At 37.1% G+C, this 25,415-nt stretch overlaps 3 protein-coding genes across 5 annotated transcripts; 2 read left to right on the forward strand and 1 right to left on the reverse strand.

The window, feature by feature from the left end:
* The first annotated feature begins 10,698 nt into the window (after positions 1 to 10,698).
* On the forward strand, positions 10,699 to 15,140 carry LOC137816290 (L-ascorbate oxidase homolog). Of its 3 annotated transcripts, none has more exons than XM_068619377.1 (9): positions 10,699 to 10,957; positions 11,058 to 11,210; positions 11,322 to 11,431; positions 12,730 to 13,000; positions 13,323 to 13,425; positions 13,648 to 13,993; positions 14,073 to 14,438; positions 14,522 to 14,600; positions 14,684 to 15,140. In XM_068619377.1, the coding sequence occupies exons 2-9, from the start codon at positions 11,079 to 11,081 to the stop codon at positions 14,894 to 14,896; spliced, it is 1,620 nt and encodes a 539-aa protein (XP_068475478.1). In that variant the 5' UTR covers positions 10,699 to 10,957; positions 11,058 to 11,078; the 3' UTR covers positions 14,897 to 15,140. The 3 variants fall into 3 exon arrangements, with proteins under 3 accessions (XP_068475478.1, XP_068475479.1, XP_068475477.1); XM_068619378.1 differs by having other exon boundaries at positions 10,710 to 10,948; XM_068619376.1 differs by lacking the exon at positions 10,699 to 10,957 and having other exon boundaries at positions 10,979 to 11,210.
* A 603-nt stretch (positions 15,141 to 15,743) lies between these two features.
* On the forward strand, positions 15,744 to 20,304 carry LOC137816291 (uncharacterized). Its single transcript, XM_068619379.1, has 15 exons — positions 15,744 to 15,960; positions 16,032 to 16,315; positions 16,463 to 16,583; positions 16,672 to 16,789; positions 17,036 to 17,121; positions 17,366 to 17,437; positions 17,898 to 17,966; positions 18,062 to 18,142; positions 18,219 to 18,338; positions 18,425 to 18,499; positions 18,624 to 18,704; positions 19,065 to 19,138; positions 19,245 to 19,305; positions 19,822 to 19,877; positions 19,987 to 20,304. The coding sequence occupies exons 1-15, from the start codon at positions 15,829 to 15,831 to the stop codon at positions 20,066 to 20,068; spliced, it is 1,512 nt and encodes a 503-aa protein (XP_068475480.1). The 5' UTR covers positions 15,744 to 15,828; the 3' UTR covers positions 20,069 to 20,304.
* A 157-nt stretch (positions 20,305 to 20,461) lies between these two features.
* Positions 20,462 to 24,553, reverse strand: LOC137816289 (uncharacterized). The gene is made up of 11 exons (XM_068619375.1): positions 24,263 to 24,553; positions 23,768 to 24,188; positions 23,601 to 23,671; positions 23,265 to 23,427; positions 22,283 to 22,876; positions 21,760 to 22,140; positions 21,557 to 21,632; positions 21,424 to 21,487; positions 21,166 to 21,301; positions 20,895 to 21,008; positions 20,462 to 20,801 (listed from the first exon to the last, which is right to left on the reverse strand). The coding sequence occupies exons 1-11, from the start codon at positions 24,517 to 24,519 to the stop codon at positions 20,736 to 20,738; spliced, it is 2,343 nt and encodes a 780-aa protein (XP_068475476.1). The 5' UTR covers positions 24,520 to 24,553; the 3' UTR covers positions 20,462 to 20,735.
* Between the last annotated feature and the right edge of the window lie 862 nt (positions 24,554 to 25,415).

A 25,415-nucleotide genomic window follows, 5' to 3' on the forward strand; every position in this document is an offset into this window, starting at 1 on the left:
GATGAGTAATCAGCTAGGAAAGAAATCAAACAGTTTCACACACAAACGAACCTTCCTTTCAGCCCTGGCAGTGATGAATAAAAAATTTATTGCGAATCTTGTGGGATGAATTTGAGGGTCAAATCTCAGCCAAAACTGAGTAGACACAATGACGAATGTCCGGTAAAAATTTCAGACCAAAATACCAAAGGAGTAAGGCGCAGTAAGTCCCAGACCGAGGGTGAACGAAACTGGTTTTCCGAAAACAAAACGTCTTGGTTTTCCCTCCCCGTATCTTCTTTTTGTGATTTGTCTATGGACCTGCCTCCTTACCTGGGTGCAAACAACATATAAAAGTACTTGTGGGAATTTTTCAACGCAGTACGGACCCAGAATAAAAATGCAGAAAGTAGGACGAAATTTCACAAGTTTCGGTAGAGGATAGCCTTGGTTTTCACAAAATTTCTGAAAAATTCACCCGAAATAGTTTTTTCCCAAAATTCCAGGTAAGAATCACCATTGAATTTGGGACAAAACGTGACAAATTTCAGGTCAAACGGATGAGTATTCAGCTAGGAAAGAAATCAAACAGTTTCACACACAAACGAACCTTCCTTTCAGCCCTGGCACTGATCAATAAAAAATTTATTGCGAATCTTGTGGGACGAATTTGGGGCTCAAGTCTCAGCCAAAAATCAGTAGACACAATGACGAATGTCCGGTAAAAATTTCAGACCAAAATACCCTAAGAGTAAGGCGCAGTAAGTCCCAGACCGAGGGTGAACGAAACTGGTTTTCCGAAAACAAAACGTCCTGGCTTTTCCTCCCCGTATCTTCTTTTTGTGATTTGTCTATGGACCTGCCTCCTTACCTGGGTGCAAACAACATATGAAAGTACTTGTGTGAATTTTTTCAACGCAATACGGACCCAGAATAAAATTGCAGAAAGTAGGACGAAATTTCACAAGTTTCGGTAGAGGATAGCCTTGGTTTTTACAAAATTTCTGAAAAATTCACCTGAAATAGTTTTTTCCCGAAATTCCAGGTAAGAATCACCATTGAATTTGGGACAAAACGAGATAAATTTCAGGTCAAACGGTTGAGTATTCAGCTAGGAAAGAAATCAAACAGTTTCACACACAAACGAACCTTCCTTTCAGCCCTGGCAGTGATGAATAAAAATTTATTGCGAATCTTGTGGGACGATTTTGGGGCTCAAATCTCAGCTAAAACTGAGTAGACACAATGAGGAATGTCCGGTAAAAATTTCAGACCAAAATACCCAAGGAGGAAGGCGCAGTAAGTCCCAGACCGAAGGTGAACGAAACTGGTTTTCTGAAAACAAAACGTCCTGGCTTTTCCTCCCCGTATCTTCTTTTTGTGATTTGTCTATGGACCTGCCTCCTTACCTGGGTGCAAACAACATATGAAAGTACTTGTGTGAATTTTTTCAACGCAATACGGACCCAGAATAAAATTGCAGAAACTAGGACGAAATTTCAGAAGTTTCGGTAGAGGATAGCCTTGGTTTTTACAAAATTTTTGAAAAATTCACTTGAAATAGTGTTTCAACAGAATTCCAGGTAAGAATCTCCACTGAATTTGGGACAAAACGCGACAAATTTCAGGTCAAAAGGATGAGTATTCAGCTAGGGAAGAAATCAAACAGTTTCACACACAAACGAACCTTCCTTTCAGCCCTGGCAGTGATGAATAAAAAATTTATTGCGAATCTTGTGGGACGAATTTGGGGCTCAAATCTCAGCCAAAACTCAGTAGACACAATGACGAATGTCCGGTAAAAATTTCAGACCAAAATACCCAAGGAGTAAAGCGCAGTAAAACCCAGACCAAGGGTGAACGAAACTGGTTTTCCGAAAATAAAACGTCCTGGCTTTTCCTCCCCGTATCTTCCTTTTGTGATTTGTCTATGGACCTGCCTCCTTACCTGGGTGCAAACAACATATGAAAGTACTTGTGTTAATTTTTTCAACGCAATACGGACCCAGATTAAAATTGCACAAAGTAGGACGAAATTTCACAAGTTTCGGTAGAGGATAGCCTTGGTTTTTACAAAATGTCTGAAAAATTCACCCGAAATAGTTTTTTCTTGAAATTCCAGGTAAGAATCTCCAATGAATTTGGGACAAAACGCGACAAATTTCAGATCAAACGGATGAGTATTCACCTAGGAAAGAAATCAAACAGTTTCACACATAAACGAACATTCCTTTCAGCCGTGGCAGTGATGAATAAAAAATTTATTGCGAATCTTGTGGGACGAATTTGGGGCTCAAATCTCAGCCAAAACTGAGTAGACACAATGACGAATGTCCGGTAAAAATTTCAGACCAAAATACCCAAGGAGTAAGGCGCAGTAAGTCCCAGACCGAGGGTGAACGAAACTGGTTTTCCGAAAACAAAACGTCTTGGCTTTTCCTCCCCGTATTTTCTTTTTGTGATTTTTCTATGGACCTGCCTCCTTACCTGGGTGCAAACAACATATGAAAGTACTTGTTGTATTTTTTCAACGCAATACGGACCCAGAATAAAATTGCAGAAAGTATGACGAAATTTCACAAGTTTCGGTAGTGGATAGCCTTGGTTTTTACAAAATTTCTGAAAAATTCACCCGAAATAGTTTTTCCCTAAAATTCCAGGTAAGAATCACCACTGAATTTGGGACAAAACGCGACAAATTTCAGGTCAAACGGATGAGTAATCAGCTAGGAAAGAAATCAAACAGTTTCACACACAAACGAACCTTCCTTTCAGCCCTGGCAATGATGAATAAAAAATTTATTGCGAATCTTGTGGGATGAATTTGAGGGTCAAATCTCAGCCAAAACTGAGTAGACACAATGACGAATGTCCGGTAAAAATTTCAGACCAAAATACCAAAGGAGTAAGGCGCAGTAAGTCCCAGACCGAGGGTGAACGAAACTGGTTTTCCGAAAACAAAACGTCTTGGTTTTCCCTCCCCGTATCTTCTTTTTGTGATTTGTCTATGGACCTGCCTCCTTACCTGGGTGCAAACAACATATAAAAGTACTTGTGGGAATTTTTCAACGCAGTACGGACCCAGAATAAAAATGCAGAAAGTAGGACGAAATTTCACAAGTTTCGGTAGAGGATAGCCTTGGTTTTCACAAAATTTCTGAAAAATTCACCCGAAATAGTTTTTTCCCAAAATTCCAGGTAAGAATCACCATTGAATTTGGGACAAAACGAGACAAATTTCAGGTCAAACGGTTGAGTATTCACCTAGGAAAGAAATCAAACAGTTTCACACACAAACGAACCTTCCTTTCAGCCCTGGCACTGATCAATAAAAAATTTATTGCGAATCTTGTGGGACGAATTTGGGGCTCAAGTCTCAGCCAAAAATCAGTAGACACAATGACGAATGTCCGGTAAAAATTTCAGACCAAAATACCCTAAGAGTAAGGCGCAGTATTCTGAAAACAAAACGTCCTGGCTTTTCCTTCCCGTATCTTCTTTTTGTGATTTGTCTATGGACCTGCCTCCTTACCTGGGTGCAAACAACATATGAAAGTACTTGTGTGAATTTTTTCAACGCAATACGGACCCAGAATAAAATTGCAGAAAGTAGGGCGAAATTTCAAAAGTTTCGGTAAAGGATAGCCTTGGTTTTTACAAAATTTCTGAAAAATTCACCCGAAATAGTTTTTTCCCGAAATTCCAGGTAAGAATCTCCACTGAATTTGGGACAAAACGCGACAAATTTCAGGTCAAACGGATGAGTATTCAGCTAGGAAAGAAATCAAACAGTTTCACACACAAACGAACCTTCCTTTCAGCCCTGACACTGATCAATAAAAAATTTATTGCGAAACTTGTGGGACGAATTTGGGGCTCAAATATATGCTAAAACTTAGTAGACACAATGACGAATGTCCGGTATAAATTTCAGACCAAAATACCCAAGGAGTAAGGCGCAGTAAGTCCCAGACCGAGGGTGAACGAATCTGGTTTTCCGAAAACAAAACGTCCTGGCTTTTCCTCCCCGTATCTTCTTTTTGTGATTTGTCCATGGACCTGCCTCCTTACCTGGGTGCAAACAACATATGAAAGTACTAGTGTGAATTTTTTCAACGCAATACGGACCCAGAATAATATTGCAGAAAGTAGAACGAAATTTCACAAGTTTCGGTTGAGGATAGCCTTGGTTTTTACAAAATTTCGGAAAAATTCACCCGAAATAGTTTTTCAACAAAATTCCAGGTAAGAATCTCCACTGAATTTGGGACAAAACGCGACAAATTTCAGGTCAAACGGATGAGTATTCAGCTAGGAAAGAAATCAAACAGTTTCACACACAAACGAACATTCCTTTCAGCCCTGGCAGTGATGAATAAAAAATTTATTGCGAATCTCGTGGGATGAATTTGGGGCTCAAATCTCAGCCAAAACTCAGTAGACACAATGACGAATGTCCGGTAAAAATTTTAGACCAAAATACCCAAGGAGTAACGCGCAGTAAGTCCCAGACCGAGGGTGAACGAAACTGGTTTTCCGAAAACAAAACGTCCTGGCTTTTCCTCCCCGTATCTTCTTTTTGTGATTTGTCTATGGACCTGCCTCCTTACCTGTGTGCAAACAACATATGAAAGTACTTGTGTGAATTTTTCAACGCAATACGGACCCAGAATAAAATTGCAGAAAGTATGACGAAATTTCACAAGTTTCGGTAGAGGATAGCCTTGGTTTTTACAAAATTTCTGAAAAATTCACCCGAAATAGTTTTTTCCCAAAATTCCAGGTAAGAATCTCCACTGAATTTGGGACAAAACGCGACAAATTTCAGGTCAAACGGATGAGTATTCACCTAGGAAAGAAATCAAACAGTTTCACACACAAACGAACCTTCCTTTCAGCCCTGGCAGTGATGAATAAAAAATTTATTGCGAATCTTGTGGGATGAATTTGAGGCTCAAATCTCAGCCAAAACTGAGTAGACACAATGACGAATGTCCGGTAAAAATTTCAGACCAAAATACCCAAGGAGTAAGGCGCAGTAAGTCCCAGACCGAGGGTGAACGAAACTGGTTTTCCAAAAACAAAACGTCCTGGCTTTTCCTCCCCGTATCTTCTTTTTGTGATTTGTCTATGGACCTGCCTCCTTACCTGGGTGCAAACAACATATGAAAGTACTTGTGTGAATTTTTGAACGCAATACGGACCCAGAATAAACTTGCAGAAAGTATGACGAAATTTCACAAGTTTCGGTAGATGATAGCCTCGGTTTTTACAAAATTTCTGAAAAATTCACCCGAAATAGTTTTTTCCCGAAATTCCAGGTAAGAATCTCCACTGAATTTGGGACAAAACGCGACAAATTTCAGGTCAAACGGATGAGTATTCACCTAGGAAAGAAATCAAACAGTTTCACACACAAACGAACCTTCCTTTCAGCCCTGGCAGTGATGAATAAAAAATTTATTGCGAATCTTGTGGGACGAATTTGGGGCTCAAATCTCAGCCAAAACGCAGTAGACACAATGACGAATGTCCGGTAAAAATTTCAAACCAAAATACCCAAGGAGTAAGGCGCAGTAAGTCCCAGACTGAGAGTGAACGAAACTGGTTTTCCGAAAACAAAACGTCCTGGCTTTTCCTCCCCATATCTTCTTTTTGTGATTTGTCTCTGGACCTGCCTTCTTACCTGGGTGCAAACAACATATGAAAGTACTTGTGTGAATTTTTTCAACGCAATACGGACCCAAAATAAAATTGTAGAAAGTAGGGCGAAAGTTCACAAGTTTCAATAGAGGATAGTCTTGGTTTTTACAAAATTTCTGAAAAATTCACCCGAAATAGTTTATTCCCGAAATTCCAGGTAGGAATCTCCACTGAAATTGGGACAAAACGCGACAAATTTCAGGTCAAACGGATGAGTATTCACCTTGGAAAGAAATCAAACAGTTTCACACACAAACGAACCTTCCTTTCAGCCCTGACAGTGATGAATAAAAAATTTATTGCGAATCTTGTGGGACGAATTTGGGGCTCAAATCTCAGCCAAAACTCAGTAGACACAATGACGAATGTCCGGTAAAAGTTTCAGACCAAAATACCAAAGGAGTAAGGCGCAGTAAGTCCCAGACCAAGAGTGAACGAAACTGGTTTTCCGAAAACAAAACGTCCTGGCTTTTCCTACCCGTATCTTCTTTTTGTGATTTGTCTATGGACCTGCCTCCTTACCTGGTTGAAAACAACATATGAAAGTACATGTGTGAATTTTTTTCAACGCAATACGGACCTAGAATAAAATTGCAGAAAGTAGGACGAAATTTCAAGAGTTTCGGTAGTCGCCTTGGTTTTTACAAAATTTCTGAAAAATTCACCCGAAATTGTTTTTTCCCTAAATTACAGTTAAGAATCTCCACTGAATTTGGGACAAAACGCGACAAATTTCAGGTCAAACGGATGAGTATTCACCTAGGAAAGAAATCAAACAGTTTCACCCACAGACGAATCTTCCTTTCAGCCCTGGCAGTGATGAATAAAAGATTTATTGCGAATTTTGTGGGACGAATATGGGGCTCAAATCTCAGCCAAAACTCAGTAGACAAAATGACGAATGTCCGGTAAAAATTTCAGACCAAAATACCCAAGGAGTAAGGTGCACTAAGTCCCAGACCGAGAGTGAACGAAACTGGTTTTTCGAAAACAAAACGTCCTTGCTTTTCCTCCCCGTATCTTCTTTTTGTGATTTGTCTCTGGACGTGCCTCCTTACCTAGGTGCAAACAACATATAAAGTACTTGTTGTATTTTTTCAACCCAATACGGACCGAGAATAAAATTGCAGAAAGTAGGGCGAAATTTCACAATTTTCTGTAGAGGATAGCCTTGGTTTTTACAAAATTTTTGAAAAATTCACCCGAAATAGTTTTTTCCCTAAATTACAGGTAAGAATCTCCACTGAATTTGGGACAAAACGCGACAAATTTCAGGTCAAACGGATGAGTATTCACCTAGAAAAGAAATCAAACAGTTTCACCCACAGACGAATCTTCCTTTCAGCCCTGGTAGTGATGAATAAAAGATTTATTGCGAATCTTGTGGGACGAATATGGGGCTCAAATCTCAGCCAAAACTCAGTAGACACAATGACGAATGTCCGGTAAAAATTTCAGACCAAAATACCCAAGGAGTAACGCGCAGTAAGTCCCAGACCGAGAGTGAACGATACTGGTTTTCCGAAAACAAAACGTCCTGGCTTTTCCTCCCCGTAACTTCTTTTTGTGATTTGTCTCTGGACCTGCCTCCTTACCTGGGTGCAAACAACATATGAAAGTACTTGTGTGAATTTTTTCAGCGCAATAGGGACCCAGAATAAAATTGCAGAAAGTAGGGCGAAATTTCACAAGTTTCAATAGAGGATAGCCTTGGTTTTTACAAAATTTCTGAAAAATTCACCCGAAATAGTTTATTCCCGAAATGCCAGATAGGAATCTCCACTGAAATTGGGACAAAACGCGACAAATTTCAGGTCAAACAGATGAGTATTCACCTATGAAAGAAATCGAACAGTTTCACACACAAACGAACCTTCCTTTCAGCCCTGGCAGTGATGAATAAAAAATTTATTGTGAATCTTGTGGGACGAATTTGGGGCTCAAATCTCAGCCAAAACTCAGTAGACACAATGACGAATGTCCGGTAAAAGTTTCAGACCAAAATACAAAGGAGTAAGGCGCAGTAAGTCCCAGACCAAGAGTGAACGAAACTGGTTTTCCGAAAACAAAACGTCCTGGCTTTTCCTCCCCGTATCTTCTTTTTGTGATTTGTCTATGGACCTGCCTCCTTACCTGGTTGAAAACAACATATGAAAGTACATGTGTGAATTTTTTTCAACGCAATACAGACCTAGAATAAAATTGCAGAAAGTAGGGCGAAATTTCACAAGTTTCGGTAGAGGATAGCCTTGGTTTTTAAAAAATTTCTGAAAAATTCACCCGAAATAGTTTTTTCCCTAAATTGCATATTAGAACCTCCACTGAATTTGGGACAAAACGCGACAATTTCAGGTCAAACGGATGAGTATTCACCTAGGAAAGAAATCAAACAGTTTCACACACAAACGAACCTTCTTTCCAGCCCTAGCAGTGATGAATAAAAAAATTGTTGCGAATCTTGTGGGACAAATTTGGGGCCCAAATCTCAGCAAAAACTCAGTAGACACAATGACGAATGTCCGGTAAAAATTTCAGACCAAAATACCCAAGGCGTAAGGCGCAGTAAGTCCCAGACTGAAGGTGAACGAAACTGGTTTTCCGAAAACAAAACGTCCTGGCTTTTCCTCCCCGTATCTTCTTTTTGTGATTTGTCTATGGACCTGCCTCCTTACCTGGGTGCAAACAACATATGAAAGTACTTGTGTTAATTTTTTCAACGCAATACGGACCCAGATTAAAATTGCACAAAGTAGGACGAAATTTCACAAGTTTCGGTAGAAGATAGCCTTGGTTTTTACAAAATTTCTGAAAAATTCACCCGAAATAGTTTTTTCCCGAAATTCCAGGTAAGAATCTCCACTGAATTTGGGACAAAACGCGACAAATTTCAGGTCAAACGGATGAGTATTCACCTAGGAAAGAAATCAAACAGTTTCACACACAAACGAACCTTCCTTTCCGTCCTGCGAGTGACGAATAAAAAATTGATTGCATATCTTGTGGGACGAAGTTGGGGCTCAAATCTCAGCCAAAATTCAGTAGATACAATGTAAAAATTTCAGACCAAAATACCCAAGGACTAAGGTGCAGTTAGTCCCAGACCGAGAGTGAACGAAACTGGTTTTCCAAAAACAAAACGTCCTGGCTTTTCCTCCCCATATCTTCTTTTTGTGATTTGTCTATGGACCTGCGGCCTTACCTGTGTGCAAACAACATATGAAAGTACTTGTGTGAATTTTTTCAACGCAATACAGATTCGGAATAAAATTGCAGAAAGCAGGGCAAAATTTCACAAGGTTCGTTAGAGAATAATAGTCTTGGTTTGCACAAAATTTCTGAAAAAATCTTCCGAAATAGTTTTTTCATGAAATTGCAGGTAAGAATCTCTACTGAATTTGGGACAAAACGCGACAAATTTCATGTCAAACGGATGAGTAATCACCTAGGAAAGAAATCAAACAATTTTACACACAAACGAACCTTGCTTTCAGCTTTAATGGTGATGAATAAAAAATTTATTGCAAATCTTTGTAACTAATATTTTCACCGGACTATCGTCATAGGAAAAATAAATAAAAGTAAGAATATATTAACTTTTATGTCTCAAAAAGGCATTTAAAAGGACTAATATCCCAAATCACAAGATGATGTTTTAGCAACAATCTGTGTTCCGACTTCACAGAATCACATAGAGAATGGAAGAGAACATTGCTGGATAATGACACACACCGAAGAAAGCAAAGACAAGCAAAATGTAGAACTTTCTCCATCACCTCCATAGACACTTAGCACTTGTAACTGCATTTTTTTCTCAACTAGTGTTATTTATTTTAAAATATTTGAATAGGTTACAAAAGGGTTGTTTTGGTGAAAATAAAATTCTATGGAAAAATAATATTTTAATTTTGGTGGTGCTATAGTTGGCATGTGATACCTTCTCTGCAGTGTACAGTACCTTATTTTGCAGTACATGACCTACTCACTAAAAGACAGATTGAGCTATTCTTAATTTCTCATAATATACTTGGCTCACACAAACCAGACATGTGCATTCAAATCTCAACCCACAGACACACACACTGTAGCGGAGAAAGGATAAGAAGTAAACGATATTTGTTTAAATCAAAATGTTCTCTCTTCCCCTTTTCAATCTCATCCTTCTTCTTTATATCTGTCTTTGCCACCTTCCACATGGAAGAAAATAAGATAAAGAAAATGGTGTGTATGTGTTTTAAAATGAATACAGGAAAAAAAACAAGAGAGAATTAGAAAAATAAAATCATTGTTAATCGATTTTGGTAAAAAAAAAGTTGTTTGTTACAGGTGAAAATATGTTTGTAGTGGTTTTAAACAGCTAATAAGCAGCCACTAAAATTCATGCAGAATTTCCCATGGTTTTGTTTAGGCTCATTCTTTTACTTAACATAATAGAAGCATATTTGTAACTACATTGTTCCATTATTTTGAGTCCAGCAAACTACCCTTCAAAATTGGAAGTGGTGTGGAAGTGGAAAGGGGAAGGAAAATGTGTAGTGAGCAGTGGCTAGTAATTTAAGTTAGTTGCACATCTGGCAACACATTAGGTGTCTAAAGAAGATTCGAAGAACACAACAATCGAGGAAACAGTGTGTGTATTTGACTTTGAAGGGTGCGCATATTTTATTTGTGGGCAAGGAAATTTAAAAAACAAAATAGTGTAACAAGGTTGATTGATGAAAGAAGGTTTTAGTTATGCATGTTTTTAGATGTAGCTAATGTGAAAAGTACATGTTGTGTTTTGGTGATTGAAAAATTGAGAGTGGTTAAGGAGTTGAAGAAGGAGAATGGAATCACATTGGTTATAAAATTAGTTGTCACGTGAAGGTGTGTTGGAGGTGAAAATAAAAGCAATTACTAAGCCCCATGTGGGTTGGGGTACACTACAGAACAACACATCATTCAAATGTTCTGCGCATCCTAGGACCCGCCACCGACACCTATCCAATTTAACTAATTTAATTATCTATCACCATTTTTAGAACACACTTGATGCCTTTCAGCAATCTTTTTTCATTTTTCTTCACACTTTTCAATTTTTTAAACTCTTGTGTCTCATATAAAAAAAAAGTGAAGTTTTACAAGTAGGTGTTGATGGTGGTAGAGAAAAGAAAGAAAGAATAATATTAGCGTGTGCTACCAACTTTTCCTCTTTTTTTGATTTTACCCTTTACGGCTACACTGATTTGAGAGACGCCACGCTTCTTCTCTCTCTCACTTGAGTTTAAATGTGATTTTTGTATGCCACTCTCTCCACTCCTCTTTACTTTCTTATCTCTCTCTCTCCCTCAATCTCTCTCAAATCTCTCTCAAATCTCTCTCTGTGTTCATTCATACAGCAGAGGAGGCATAGAGCGAAGATGTCGCTCACCGTGGCGGCTCTCCTTTGTCTTTCTCTCTTCGCCGTCGCTGCTGTCGCTGAAGATCCCTACAGGTTCTTCAACTGGAATGTTACATACGGAGACATTTATCCACTTGGTGTTCGCCAACAGGTTCTTCTTCTTCTCTCTTCATACATATACTTCTGTCGTGTTCGTGTTCGTGTGTTCGTGTTCGTGTTTGAGGATCTCATTCATATATATATATATCACCCACACATACAGGGAATACTTATCAACGGTCAATTCCCAGGTCCAGACATTCATTCTGTTACAAACGACAACCTCATCATCAATGTCTTCAACAGCTTAGACCAACCCTTTCTCCTATCCTGGTACTCTCAAAACTTATTATCTTCCCATTTTTATGTTTCTTCACTCTCACACCAACTCAAAAACTTCTACCCTTCTCTCTTCACGGGTGCATGCATCCACATCTCCTCTATTTCTATTTATTATTATTTTTTATTCATTTCTCCTTTTCTATATATATATATATATATATATATATATTAAATTCCATTAAGCTAACTCTTCCATGCTTTAACACTACATTTTGGTTTTTCGATGAACTAGACATACACATACTTATATGATGTCACAACTAACATTTACCTGTATATATTTTTTTTTAAATTCATAATACATGTTGAATTGAACTCATTTAATTTAAAATATTTCAAGTTTTTTTATTACATATGAAGACTTTGTAAATATTTATAGACTTAACTACTACACAACTACTTTTAATTCAGATTAGCTTACTAGTTTATCATACATAACGTTACCAAGATGAATGATTTCAGATACGCACGAGATTTATTTTTGTTATATATCTTAAATCTCAATGATCTAACTATTAAATTTGTTTTTTATTAAATATATTAAGTCTACGAATTAATACTTGTGAAATTGATTTCCGATGTATATTCAATTTCAATCATCTAGATTGTGCAATTAGAAATTCCATTTAATTAAATCAAGTCTATATAAACGTTTTAGAAATTAAATTTATTTAATTTAACATATACTGTATGTTCTTTATAATATAAGTAAACATGACCTATACAAGTACTTGACTGGAGCATTAAATTTGATATGTATAATTGCTAAGATGGCGTCAAATAATTAAGTTATAAAAATTAAATCCATTGAAAAAAAGAACTCCGTGGATCATTATTTTCAGAGTAAGTTGATTTGAGTTAAAAGAAAATGATCGGTGGGATAGAAATAGGATTTTTTTTTATGTTGGCACCGAAAGGGCAAAATATATACGTGATTATATGGCAAATATGAAGTGATTATTCCATATAAGTGCGTTTGGTTTTCCAAATCGGGGAAATGAAGAAGACGAAATAGTGTATGATTCTGAGTTTGATTTTCTGTAATTGCTTAGCCAAGAAGCCAATAATTATAGTGTGGGCCCATCTACTTTATTCATGCTTTGCTGTTCTCTGCTGGAGATTGTGATGGAATGGATCATCACTTTCTGCCACCGAAAACAGAGAACTTTACTTTTTTAACATCAACTGCATCAAAAAAGAAATCTCTGTTCCAACGTCTCCCATTATTATTTGGATGTTTTTTTAATGTACTTTGATGTAGTAAAATAAAGTAATGTTGGAAAACACAGGAACGGGGTGCAGCAGAGAAGGAACTCGTTCGAAGACGGGGTGTGGGGAACAACATGTCCCATTCCACCAGGAGGGAACTTCACATACATACTTCAGGTGAAGGATCAAATTGGAAGCTTCTACTACTTCCCGTCTCTGGCATTCCACAAAGCTGCCGGTGGATTTGGAGGTCTCAGGATTCTGAGCAGACCCAGAATTCCTGTCCCTTTCGACGATCCCGCCGGTGATTACACTGTTCTCATCGGAGATTGGTACAAGTTCAACCACACGGTAATATCACAAAAAACATCACTTTTCTCTCCTCTCTCTTCCTTCCACGTTCTTCCAATAATATTCCACAACCAACACATGCCTGTCAATTCTCACGCAGCTGCCTTTCTGCCTTCAAGTCAAACCCCAACTAATTTTCTCCATGCATTATTCACACATGCAACTAACTGTCTCTTAAACAAATCACCATCTTGGTTAAATTAAAAAAAAAAATGTTAAATTCCTTACCTTATTATATGCAACTTTTCTGTTGTTGTTTGAAATATGATATGAACGAGGAATTGGATAAATGGTGACCCTTCTGTTTATATTATTTTAACAGGATTTGCAGGCTATTCTTGATAGAGGTAGTAAGTTGCCTTTCCCTGATGGAATCCTCATCAATGGTCGTGGCTCTAACGGAGCATCTTTCAATGTGGAACAAGGTATCAATGAACCTTCTCTTCTTTCTCCTTAATTATTTGCCAAGTAAAATGCTGATGACCCAATTAGCTTTGCTCATCTCATATCTGCATTGCATGAGCACTTTTGTCTTATTCATGATTAAGATCATCGTTGAAGGAAAAACAAAGTTGTACATAACATAACCTAAGTGAGAGTGAGTAACGAGGGAAATAAATGATTTTGTATGTTGGGGGCACACGCAGGAAAGACGTACAGGCTGAGAATATCGAATGTGGGGTTGGAAAATTCCCTGAATTTCCGCATACAAAACCACAAATTGAAGCTGGTAGAAGTGGAAGGAACCCACACGGTTCAAACAACGTACTCATCTCTTGACGTGCATGTGGGTCAGTCTTACTCTGTTCTGGTCACTGCGGATCAACCTGGTCAGGACTATTACATCGTCGTCTCCTCTCGATTTACCTCCACAGTCCTCACCTCCACCGCCATTCTTCGCTACGCCAACTCCGCTGGCCCGGTCTCAGGCCCACCCCCCGGTGGACCCACCATCCAGATTGATTGGTCTCTGAACCAGGCCCGCTCCATCAGGTACCTTTTTTTCTATCAAATTCATTGCTTTTGTGTATGCGCTCTGAACTGAACCATGAAACTTAAATGGTTGTTTCAGGACCAACCTGACAGCAAGTGGACCTAGGCCGAACCCGCAAGGATCCTATCACTACGGTCTGATAAACACCACGAGGACCATCATACTGTCGAGTTCAGCAGGTATAATAAATGGCAAGCAGAGATACGGAATCAACAGTGTGTCTTACGTTGCTCCCGACACTCCTCTTAAGCTCGCCGACTACTTCAAAATCCCTGGTGTTTTCCGTGTTGGAACCATTTCCGACAGGCCCACCGGTGGCGGCATTTACCTTGACACATCCGTTATGCAAACCGACTACAGAACATTTGTGGAGATTGTCTTCCAAAACGACGAAGACGTAATTCAGAGCTACCATCTCGATGGCTACTCTTTCTTTGTGGTTGGGTGAGTCATCGCTCGTCATCCATTATTCATGTGCTTGGTCAAATTCTTACTTTGTGAAACGTTTGTATTGTGTGTATGCGTAGTATGGATGGAGGACAGTGGACGGCTGCTAGCAAGAACCAGTACAATCTTCGAGATGCAGTTTCGCGGTGCACCACTCAGGTGCGAATGACACGCATTCCGTCTTAACAATGCAGTATTTGGTAATCAAAATGATTGATAATGTGGTTGTTGGTGCAATGCAGGTATATCCCAAGTCATGGACCGCTATCTATATTCCGCTTGACAACGTGGGAATGTGGAACTTGAGATCTGAATTTTGGGCACGCCAATACCTCGGCCAACAGTTTTATATGCGCGTTTACACAACATCAACCTCAATCAGAGATGAATATCCTGTTCCAAAGAATGCTCTGCTTTGTGGCAGAGCAAGTGGCAGACACACTCGACCCCTTTGAGCTGCCAAATCCTTTCAATCAATATCAAAAGCAGTTTACTTTTCTGCTTCTGATTTTTGTATTTATTAGTTTCCGTAATTCATGGTATGATTTAAGCCAAAAGTGACCCCAGCTCGAGGTCATGTTAATTCTTTTCCAGAAAAAAAAAAGAAACAATATTCTATTTTTACTGTTTGTATTGCATATGAATGTTGGCATTTAGCTCTTGGCAAGTGTAATTCATTCATCATTGGTAGTTCCTTTAGATTTTACCTCTCCAAACACAGAACTTCAATATTAAGTGTTCAAACCAAGATATTACCTATCGATACCATTGGAAGAGACTGATATATTCATGATCGTGAAAATAAGCATTTTCTCAAACTAAATTAGCATTAGTAGCCACTGATTACAAAGGCAATATTCATACTGGCAGAAATTACACTCCATCAAGAAATCAATTAATTAATTTAAATGTAAAAAATAAAAAGATATATATATATATAAATAATTGAGGATTAGAAAAAAATTATATATATTTTTAAAAAATTTGGAGATTAAAAGCGCAAAAAAAAAACAGAAAGACCAAAAAAATTACATATAAGAATTAAAATGAGAAAAAAAAATGTATAATTTAGCTTTTATCAATCTGGTGGTTTATTCCTTTTAAATTTTAACCTTTAATTTGTTGATTACTAGGCTTGTTTAATTCGCTTCATAAACTGAACATTCGAAAAAGATTTTTGAATCTGAATATAAATATAAATAAAATTAATTAACTGTTTATTTGAAAACAAAATATAAAAAGATAGGAAGAATGTGTTGGGAACAAAATATAAATAAAAGGAAGCAAAATAAGAAAAGGAAGTTAATTTAAAAATCTGAAGAAATAAAATCGAAAAATAGGGAAACCCGCGCAGTGCGTGTAGAGTGAGGTGAGTAGGTTATCAGCAATGGAGGAGCAGAAGCAGGAGGAAACCGTAAAGCGTTTGAGTGGTGAAGAAGAAGAACACAAATTGGAATCGGAATCGGAATCGGTGCAGGCTTTGCCCTCCGACGCTGTGAAGGAGTTGTTGTCGGAAGGGGTCAGTTTTTCTAATTCATCTTCATTCTCTTGTTTCTCTTCTGCTGAATGCTATTTCACATCACATCACAGGTATGTGCGCGTTGCATCTTTCGCCTCTTCGGCCTCCATGGCCGCGTCTATGCTTCTCCTCCTTCCCTCTCTTCTCTCTCCCCCACCACACATCAACTTTGCACACTTTGCTTCGGGATTCTGCAGTTCACGTGTTATTCAGACGACACCCAAACGCTCCTTCAAAATCACAACCTCCCACTTCTCATTGCTGACACGGTTAAACGACACGCCTATCAGTTCAATACCTTCTCCCTTGAAGTTTCCATCCCACCAATCATTCTCCACAATGATAACTCTCTTCGGTAACAAAGCTTCTTTACATTTTACTTCTTTTTATTTTGTATTTGTGTTTCTCTATTCCTCCTTATTACTGTTATTTTGTTAGGTTTATGTATATCTTATGCGTTTAATATTCATAGGAGTGTCTTCTATTTGTTTAATTTTTGTAGCTCATATATGAAAACCAAATTCGGGTCCCAACCTTGGTTCCAGGAAAACTTGCATACTGGATGCATATCTACAAAGGATGCCTTAAAGTTTTCTCTAATATATCCTCTTGAAAATCTTCTGGTCAGTCATTTTTTCGTATCAGTCAAGATGTTTATGTTTTGGTCCATTTTGTTTTCTAGTGACTCTTTACAGAAATTTATTTTTGCAGGAATGTAAATCGAGTATGGGCGATTTCCGCATTCGTTTGACTTACACTCACCCTAAAGCATCAAAGGGGGATCAGAAAGGGTCAGATAGTGCCCAGACTTGCAAGAGAAGAAAAATAGGCATGCCCAAGTTTATTAATGATCCTGTGTCTTGTATTTTCATTGGTCTTTTTATGAAGAAACTGTGATCATTAAATTGAGCTGTTATTTTCTCTGATTGCATACAGTATTGTGCTTTTCAGTGTGACTGTTTCAGTATTCAGAACAAAGTACAAACCAATGAATTCATGAGTATTCTTATATGTTAATAAAATGGTCTTCTCTTGCACTGGTATACCATTTGATTTTTATTTTAATATTTTATAGGTGAGTCCAATATTGATGGAGAAAGACCTTTTAGCAATTCACTTGAAAATGATTTCTCTGACTGCGGTGAATTCCTGCTAGAAAAGGTAATTTGCGATCACCCTCCTTTTTTATGACTAAATATATTGCAGATTTGTCAGAATGCAGTCTCTTAAATTTATGTGTGTGTATCATAAATCCTTGTTGATTTTCATGGTGGGTTCACAATGAGAATTATTTTTTGTTTTGCTTTATAGTAGAAAAAAGGTTGCTTACTTTGCCTTCATTGTCTATTTCTCTATTGAGATTATATATGACTCTATTGCTAACTTGGCTTTCCTTTCTTTTAAGCCAAATGAGCCTTGCCATTTTGCTTTCTTTTGCTACAGGACGCCTTTATATTTTGGTGGAAGATATCTGAAGGTAATGAATTTGTTATCCTCCCCCAATCTTTCTAGTTGGACATTTGGACTAACTTTCTGAAGTCATTACATGAATCAATGTTCTTTAGCATACATGTTTCTTCCTCCAGCAATGTTTTAAAACATCATAAACGTTGCATTTTTTTATCCAAATGCCACTCTTATAATTTACATGTTCTGATATGTCATGTGGCATGATAGACATATTGAACATGTGGAGGTAATTATGTGATACTTAATCTAAACTGTTAGTTTACTTTATGCACTTTCAAATATAGTTGAAATAAATTATGTATTGTAATTGATCAACTCACAAAAAAATAGATTCTTTATGTAATGGAATATAATTTACTTTGTTTGTTCTAGATGTAATCATATAACTGTAATTTGCAAAGTAATGATAGACAAAGAGTGAATATTTCTTGTGCAAATTCAAATTTATGTGTTTACTTTCATGGCAGTATTCACGGAATGTGAGTCAAACATGCTGGATCATTGATGATGAAAGAATGGGAGAAGCATCGGTTGAGGTACTGTCTATTTTGCCTGGCAATAGTTGTTGTCTTTTATGTTTCCTTTTAATGTTGATTGTGAAAAGTGACAACAATGTTTACAATCATTGTAGGAAATAATTGGTGGAAACATCCTCCAATCCTGCCAAGGTGATAGTTTTAAGTTTCATGCTGCAGGCAGAGAAGATATCGATGTACTAAAAATTTGTAGTTTTGTCCTTTTAAAAAGTTTATTGATGAATGAACTTGTCTGATACGGAACTGTTCTAGGTCCGAATGTTGGGTCCAGGCAGGCCCTTTCTTGTTGAAGTGCAAAATGCACGACATATCCCATCTGAACTGTTCGTAAAAGATGTAGAGAAAAAGATAAATAACATGGAGAAGAAATTGGTAATGTTGTAGCTGAACTGGTGGTGTATCTCTATCTTTTATTTATTTCATGATTACTAAATTCATTTTATCATGTGTTTGTGTAGGTTAGGGTGAAAAATCTGAAACTTGTGGGTAGTGATGGCTGGGACCTTATGCGTGAAGGTGAAGCAGAGAAGCAGGTCTTTCATTTTTATTCTTAATAACTAGTTACTTTTATTTCTTTGTTGATGTCTTATAGCTTTGATTCATCTACTGTTTTATCTAAATATGCATCCTAACTATTACAATCTTAAAACTGTGTAGAAACAATATGCTGCTTTAGTGTGGATTTCTCGTCCTCTAAAGGATGAAGATTTTCAATGTATTTCTTCACACAAGGATTTGGTAAGCTTCTATGTTGCGTATTACTTCCTATCAAACATGTATTTTGTATAAAAAAGTTTAACTTATACATACAAAAGCATCAACTGTGTTGTTTTCAGTATCTGCATCATTTGACTTTGGCTGACTAGCTCAAAGACATGTCCGTCTATTTTTGTAACGCATCCTGATTGTATATCTGTCATTTTAAGCCTTTGATTTATCCATTTCGTACTTCTATAGCCATGTCAATTGAATCCATATGTGTAGTGCGAATATTGATCTGTCATTCATCCCCTGTTAGGTCAATCTATCAATTATAAATCATGCTTTTTGTTTTAATTTATGAATGTGGTAATCACAATTTTTTTCTTATTTGAGCAGAAACTTTTGCAGAGGACCCCAATAAGGGTGCTACATCGTCGCAGTCCTTTAGACCGGGAAAAGATTATTCATTGGTAGGATTCTCCCATATAATGATTATATCCCACGTTTACTATATAAATGCTGCATTCAGACACGTAACTGAAATTTCACCATCCCTTACTGTTTCTCAAATCTTAGGATGAAAATAGAGGCAATTGCTGGAAGTTCCCAATATTTTCTTTTGCACCTATGTACTCAGGTAATTTTATATTATCTCTTTTTAAGTGGCTGAACTACTTTTTAAGCAGAACTTAAGTTACGGTTTTATGTTTAAGCACCTCTGACTTTACAGCTCCATGCTTCATAGACTTTTTACATTTTATTGGCAATTAATGGTGAAAATATGATGAATAATATTTGTCAAGAAAATCTAATATAAGTACTATTTATGGGTGAAAGTAAAAGGATTTATTACATAGGCCATGTAACTACCATTTCTGTCTTTTGAGTGCAATAAAACAAGCGAAGGACATACCATGATCTATTCTCCTCAGGTTTCACTCCCAATAATTGTTAGTGCACGTTTGTTAAACATATAAAATCCGTATTTCTCTCCGTTATGGGCTTTCCGTTTTAAAATTTGTGACTGAATTAAATTAGAGATACATCCGAGTTAACATTATGTTAAACATCCCTTATTCATTATGTACAATGGAATCTGTAATCAGTAATTACTTGAAAGTCTGAAAGATCTAATATGTTTATACTTGTACAGGCTGGGACCTATATCAAGGAATTTGTTCATGGGGATCTTGGACGCACCCATCCTAGGTACGACATACTTTCAATTTATGGGAAGTGATAAATGTATTACTTCCTTCGAAACTGCCTTGAATACGTTACCATATTGGTAAGTGCCTTATTTATTATGGTTTTGCAGCATTGGATCAATTTTGGGATGCAGGGCTGAAATTTTGCAACTTGATGTCACAGACATCAAAATGGAATGTTTCCTGACATAACATCATTGTTGCTAGACTCTAGAGTGGACAGTACTATGACGAGAGATAGACACATGTGCATCTTCAAGTAGAGCTACTTTTCTTCTAATTATAGCTTTATGATTGAGGTTTAGGTTCTATTTAGTTTGAATTTGTGTAGAATTGATCTTTTGAAAAGAACTTATGTTTAGGTTAAAGAATTGATTTTATGTAGACTGTAAATTACTTCGAATACAAGTTCTTAACATTTTAAATAACTTGTTGTGCAATTTAATTTTTCTGGTGGCTAACATCCGTAAAGGAACATGGCCGAAGATGTTGCATAATATCAGGATTAGATTGTGTTGGTCATGTTTGGTTTATTCGCTGGAATCACTTAAATAATAATATTATGAAATACAATTGAACCACTAGTGAATGGAAACGTGTTCAATGGACATGTTTTTCAATGATGTTAATGTTTAAAAATTCAGTTGTCTTGACAATCAAACAGAGGAAGGTATGTTCCTATGTGTTCAAGGGAGAAAGCTAGCTCCATTCAAATTAAACAGGATCATATAAAACATCAATCACATTTTTGTATGGCTATGATCCCTTACGTGGGTTGTTGGCCTCCCCCAAAAATTCAAATCTCAAGGGGCTTGTCCTGTTGTCCACCAATGCAGTTGTTTCACTACAGTCTATCTATCTACTCAATCCAATGCGCATCTAACATTTTGGCCATGAAACTGTACCGGTCAGCAGCTTCATCTATCTGCAGTAAACAACTAATTTAACTTAAAAACCAAATACAACAATCAACAATGGGAGTAGAAGCTAAAAAGGAACCAGATCCTAAATCTATTACCATTTTCTTTGTTGGACGCCCTGCACCATGCCCAGCCTTGCATTCAATGCGACCAATTATAGGGTTCGTCTGGGGACTTTCATCAAGACTATTAACGAGGACATACTGCAAGGTCTGAAAAAAAAATCAAAATACCAGTCAAAGAGGGCAGCACCACCCAGAATCTTCACAATGCAAGTAGTGATTTGATAACTCAAGTCTGCAACATATTTTTTAGTTAGCAAAAATAATTCAATAAATCAAAGTTGGAAAGTTTCTCCAACAGACTTACCGCCAATAGCTTTAATGAATGCAATGGCACAACACGATCATCATGATCAGCAGTCAACAGCATTGTCGATGGGTATTGAATTGACTGATTGGGATGCTTTTCCCAAGGTCTCTGGACGTTATGCAATGGAGAGTACCTAAGACAAGGTAATAGAAAACCATCACTACACTAAATAAAATAGTAACAGGAATATCATATTTCAACTTATAAAATATAAAAAATATTGTTATATTTCATGATAGATATAATCATACTCACTTGATTAGCCAATGAAATTCTTCCTCCTTGTCTGAACAACCATAATCTGTGGTCCAAGCATGACCTGAATAACAAAAACAAATCAATATGATACAAAACAACAATATAGTCGAGAAAACAGGACAAAACAAACCTATCGTAAATTTGTGGAACCGTAGCATGTCCATAACACCAACATGAGCCAGTGCACAACCGAAAAGGTCAGGTCTCTGTTCACAAATTTGGGGAGGTTAGAAATACAGCTAACTCAATAAAAGTGCACTAACAAAATTTCAGAGGACCAAACACCAAAGAAGCCCAGGTGCAACTCCCAAATAAATGGCAAATGAATCATACTTGATTTATGCAAGCACCAACAAGAAGTCCACCATTGCTTCCACCCTCGATGCATAACTTCTTTGGTTTGGTATAACCAGCAGATACAAGATATTCAGCTGCTGAAATGAAGTCATCAAAACAGTTTTGCTTGTTTGCAAGGGAGCCAGCTTTGTGCCAATCCTCCCCATATTCTCCACCACCACGAATATTTGCTATGCAGAAAACAACACCTAAATGTCTCGCCAGTACAGTACGACTGATGTTGAAATATGGTGTAAGACTGATGTTAAAGCCGCCATATCCATATAGCAGACAAGGGTGTGAACCATCCAAAACAATATCCTTTTTGGCAACAATAAACATTGGAATCTTGGTGCCGTCTTTACTAGGCACAAAAACCTGAAATTTGTAAGGTATATTAAAGAATAGAACATAATAAACAACACAGGTTCTGAAATAGACAAACAAATAATGTGAACTTTAAAATAGGAGAACTCATCTAAGCATCAGTGAATCTTTCTCTTTTTCATTTTTCCCTTACCTGATTGACTTGAAACTCAGAGCGGTCAAACCCAGGGACGACAATCTCACGAAATATCTTCATATCAGGAATTTGTGTTCTCAGGTCGCACTGATATATGATTCCAGGAGTCAAAAAGCTTGTAAAACCAATGAAAACCTCGGAATCTTCACGCCGCCCAGAAATTTCACTGACTGTGCCAATGTCAATTGGTAATTGATGTTGCAAGGAACCTGTTTCCAAGTCTCTGACTTGCAGAACATATTTCACATCACTCAAGTAGCTCACAATAAGTTTGTTACCATTTACAGCACGTGCTGACTCAAGCACATCTTTTTCAGACTCTTGGATAACATCAGTCCAAGCATTTGGTTCTTTCAAATCTACTCGAACTATTTTATATTTTGGAGCATCTTTGTTAGTTAAAAATGTAAACAAGGTGTCATCATTTGCAATGGCATGATATTGTCCATCGAATTTATCAACAAGCTTGACAAATGGAAGGAGGGAATTTTCATTTCGAAAACTTTCCAGCCCGTTTGGAAGTTCAGACAAGTCATAGTAGTAAAGCTTGTTAACTGGATCACACCCTTCTTCAATATACAGAAGAAGATACTGCGCAATCAACAAAAGAGACAGTTTTTTAAGAAATTTGATATCGTATGCATGCATTATCACAGTAAAGCTCCTTGATAAAGGAAAATCATATAAATTTAACATTAGCTCCTAAAAAAAATGTAAGAAAAAACAACCATAGTTCATTCTACCGAGGGTAGATATTACACGACAGTGGATTGCTCAATCGTTTTTTTTTACAATAATTAGAACATTGCGTAAAGGATCCAGGTAACGTGATAGACTTGGCATAAACAAAGAAACATCATTGGTATTAATAATACTAAAAGCCTTGAGGTAAATAAGAACATAACGTAGGGAGCACATTTTCGTATCTTATATGTACACATAATATTACTCAGCTTCAAAGCAATGACAAAAAAAGTACCTTCCCGTCCTCGGTAACACTTCCTCCAAACATATGTTTAGGATTTTCAGGATCTCTCCAACACAGAATGTCTTCCGATTGATCAGTACCCAAAAAATGATAATAGAGTTCATGATGAAGGTTCGCATTAGTTTCAGTCCCAGCATCTGCCACTTCTCCATTCCTACTCAGCAAAGCAATGTAATCAATTCAAAATTACGAATCAAGAAGATATGAAACTAACCCCATCATGATATCCCTGAGAATGTCTACGATTAAGTTATTTACAATAAATAACACCAAATATCAATTTGAAATTTCAATCCCAGAAAGAACACGAGAATGGAGATGACATACTTTGGAGCTGGATAGCGACTGTAAAAGAAACCTTTGCTATCATGCGTCCAACTAATGGAGGAAAACTTGACCTGAAACATTAATCATTGGCATGATCTTGATTTGAATTCTTTTCGGTCAAGAGATTCAACTCAACATTGTTCTGCGAATCAGATATGGATACTAACCCAAGATAAAGTATCAGACTGAACACTCTTGTCCTGAATACGCATGAGTTTTATTGTGACCCAGTCGCTACCACTGGAACTAAGTCCATACGCCAAGAACTCGGCATTTTTGCTCACGGACAGCGTGTTGAGGGAGACAGTTCCATCTTCACTGAACGCATTGGGATCGAGCAAAACCTGAGCCTCAGCCTCCAAACTGTCCTGCAAGTAAAGCACGCTCTGCGCCTGAAGACCCGTGTTGTGGAAGTAAAAGTACTTATTCCCTCGCCGGAAGGGAGCGTTGTAACGAGGATTATCAAAGAGCTTCGTTATCTTATCCGCCAGCTTGCCCCTGCACTCGCAACTCTGCAGCACCGAATCCGTCAACGCCACCTGTTTCTGCACGAACTCTTGCACTTCCTCCGCCTCCGGATTCTCCAGCCTAACAAAACCAAATGAAAACGAAAATGAAAATGAAGATGCAATACAATGGTGAAGTTGGCTGCATTTCCATACCATCGGTAAGGATCGGTGATGTTGACGCCGTGGAAGTGGTCAACGACGGAGTGGTCTCTGCGAGCAGTGGGATATTGGATTGGTTGGTGCCGAGCGGAAAGGGAAACCATTGTTTTGGTCTTAGGTATTGAAGAAAACCGAAGAAGAGAAGGAGAATGCGATTTGAAGAAGATTAAGGTTGTTGTGGTGGAATTTAAGGAGGCGAGATTTGAATGTCTGGTACAAGGATTTAGAATATGCCGACTTAATGACAACATTGTTTCGTTATGTCACTTTTTACACCCAACACACTCTCCTTATATTCTCCTTCTTCTCATTTTATCCCATTCTTTTTTTTCTTATTTTAAATAAATAAATAATAAAATAACTCCTTCCTTCAAAATTTGTGGAGAGGTCATTGGTTCCTTTCCATGGATGACGCCATTTTGTCTATGACATAATCCATATTCTCAAATTTCCCAATATATTATAACATAAATAAATATATTTTAAATTATCAAATGTCTCTTCTCCTAACTCACTATTATGGTCAACTTTTTAAAATAAAAGTTAACTTATTCTTCTCATTTGCTTTTTAATTCCCAGAGAATATACTTCATCATACTTTTTCATGTTTATACTTTATTATAGAAAACATTTTCCAACGTAAATATAAAATATAGTCCCAATAATGATTTTCAAATTTATTTTGAATTAATAAACATACAAATCCTTGAAATAACTGAACAGAAATTAGAGATGGTATTAGGAAGAAAACAAAAATAGCATGGTAATTTTATAAATATCCATTTATATAAGTACGAGTGATGTAATAATTTCATATATGAACTTCGTGCTTCTTTTCAGTTTGATATAGTTAAGATTGGATTATTTTTAATCAAATTTAAAAATTTAATCCAACAAAAAAATTGTTCAATTTCATATTTTTTATTGGATTTATTTTAACTTACAAGATAATTTTATTTTATACTTTTTTTTCCTTATCTTATAAGTTTTATTCTAAATTTATCAAAACAAAATCTAAATATTTCATTAGTTAAGGAAACATTGATATTGATACATAGAGAAGAAAAAAATTGCTTCTTCGATTTGTAAATTAATGGGTGAAATTGAACGTTGGGCCGGATGGGCTGTTGGTTTTGTTCACTACAAA

Source organism: Phaseolus vulgaris, chromosome 1 (genome assembly GCF_000499845.2).
Source record: "Phaseolus vulgaris cultivar G19833 chromosome 1, P. vulgaris v2.0, whole genome shotgun sequence".
NCBI classification, from domain to species: domain Eukaryota; kingdom Viridiplantae; phylum Streptophyta; class Magnoliopsida; order Fabales; family Fabaceae; genus Phaseolus; species Phaseolus vulgaris.

Bases quoted from the DNA above. Each gene is read 5' to 3' on its own strand.
- LOC137816290 (XM_068619377.1), top strand. From the start codon at position 11,079: ATGTCGCTCACCGTGGCGGCTCTCCTTTGTCTTTCTCTCTTCGCCGTC. The intron at 11,211-11,321 runs GTTCTTCTTCTT...CCACACATACAG, and splicing joins CACTTGGTGTTCGCCAACAG to GGAATACTTATCAACGGTCA. The intron at 13,426-13,647 runs GTATCAATGAAC...GGGCACACGCAG, and splicing joins ATCTTTCAATGTGGAACAAG to GAAAGACGTACAGGCTGAGA.
- LOC137816291 (XM_068619379.1), top strand. From the start codon at position 15,829: ATGGAGGAGCAGAAGCAGGAGGAAACCGTAAAGCGTTTGAGTGGTGAA. The intron at 15,961-16,031 runs GTCAGTTTTTCT...ATCACATCACAG, and splicing joins AGGAGTTGTTGTCGGAAGGG to GTATGTGCGCGTTGCATCTT. The intron at 19,306-19,821 runs GTAATTTTATAT...ATACTTGTACAG, and splicing joins TTTTGCACCTATGTACTCAG to GCTGGGACCTATATCAAGGA.
- LOC137816289 (XM_068619375.1), bottom strand. From the start codon at position 24,519: ATGTTGTCATTAAGTCGGCATATTCTAAATCCTTGTACCAGACATTCA. The intron at 23,672-23,767 runs GTTAGTATCCAT...TTAATGTTTCAG, and splicing joins AGTCTGATACTTTATCTTGG to GTCAAGTTTTCCTCCATTAG. The intron at 22,877-23,264 runs GTACTTTTTTTG...TTGATTGCGCAG, and splicing joins GTGTTACCGAGGACGGGAAG to TATCTTCTTCTGTATATTGA.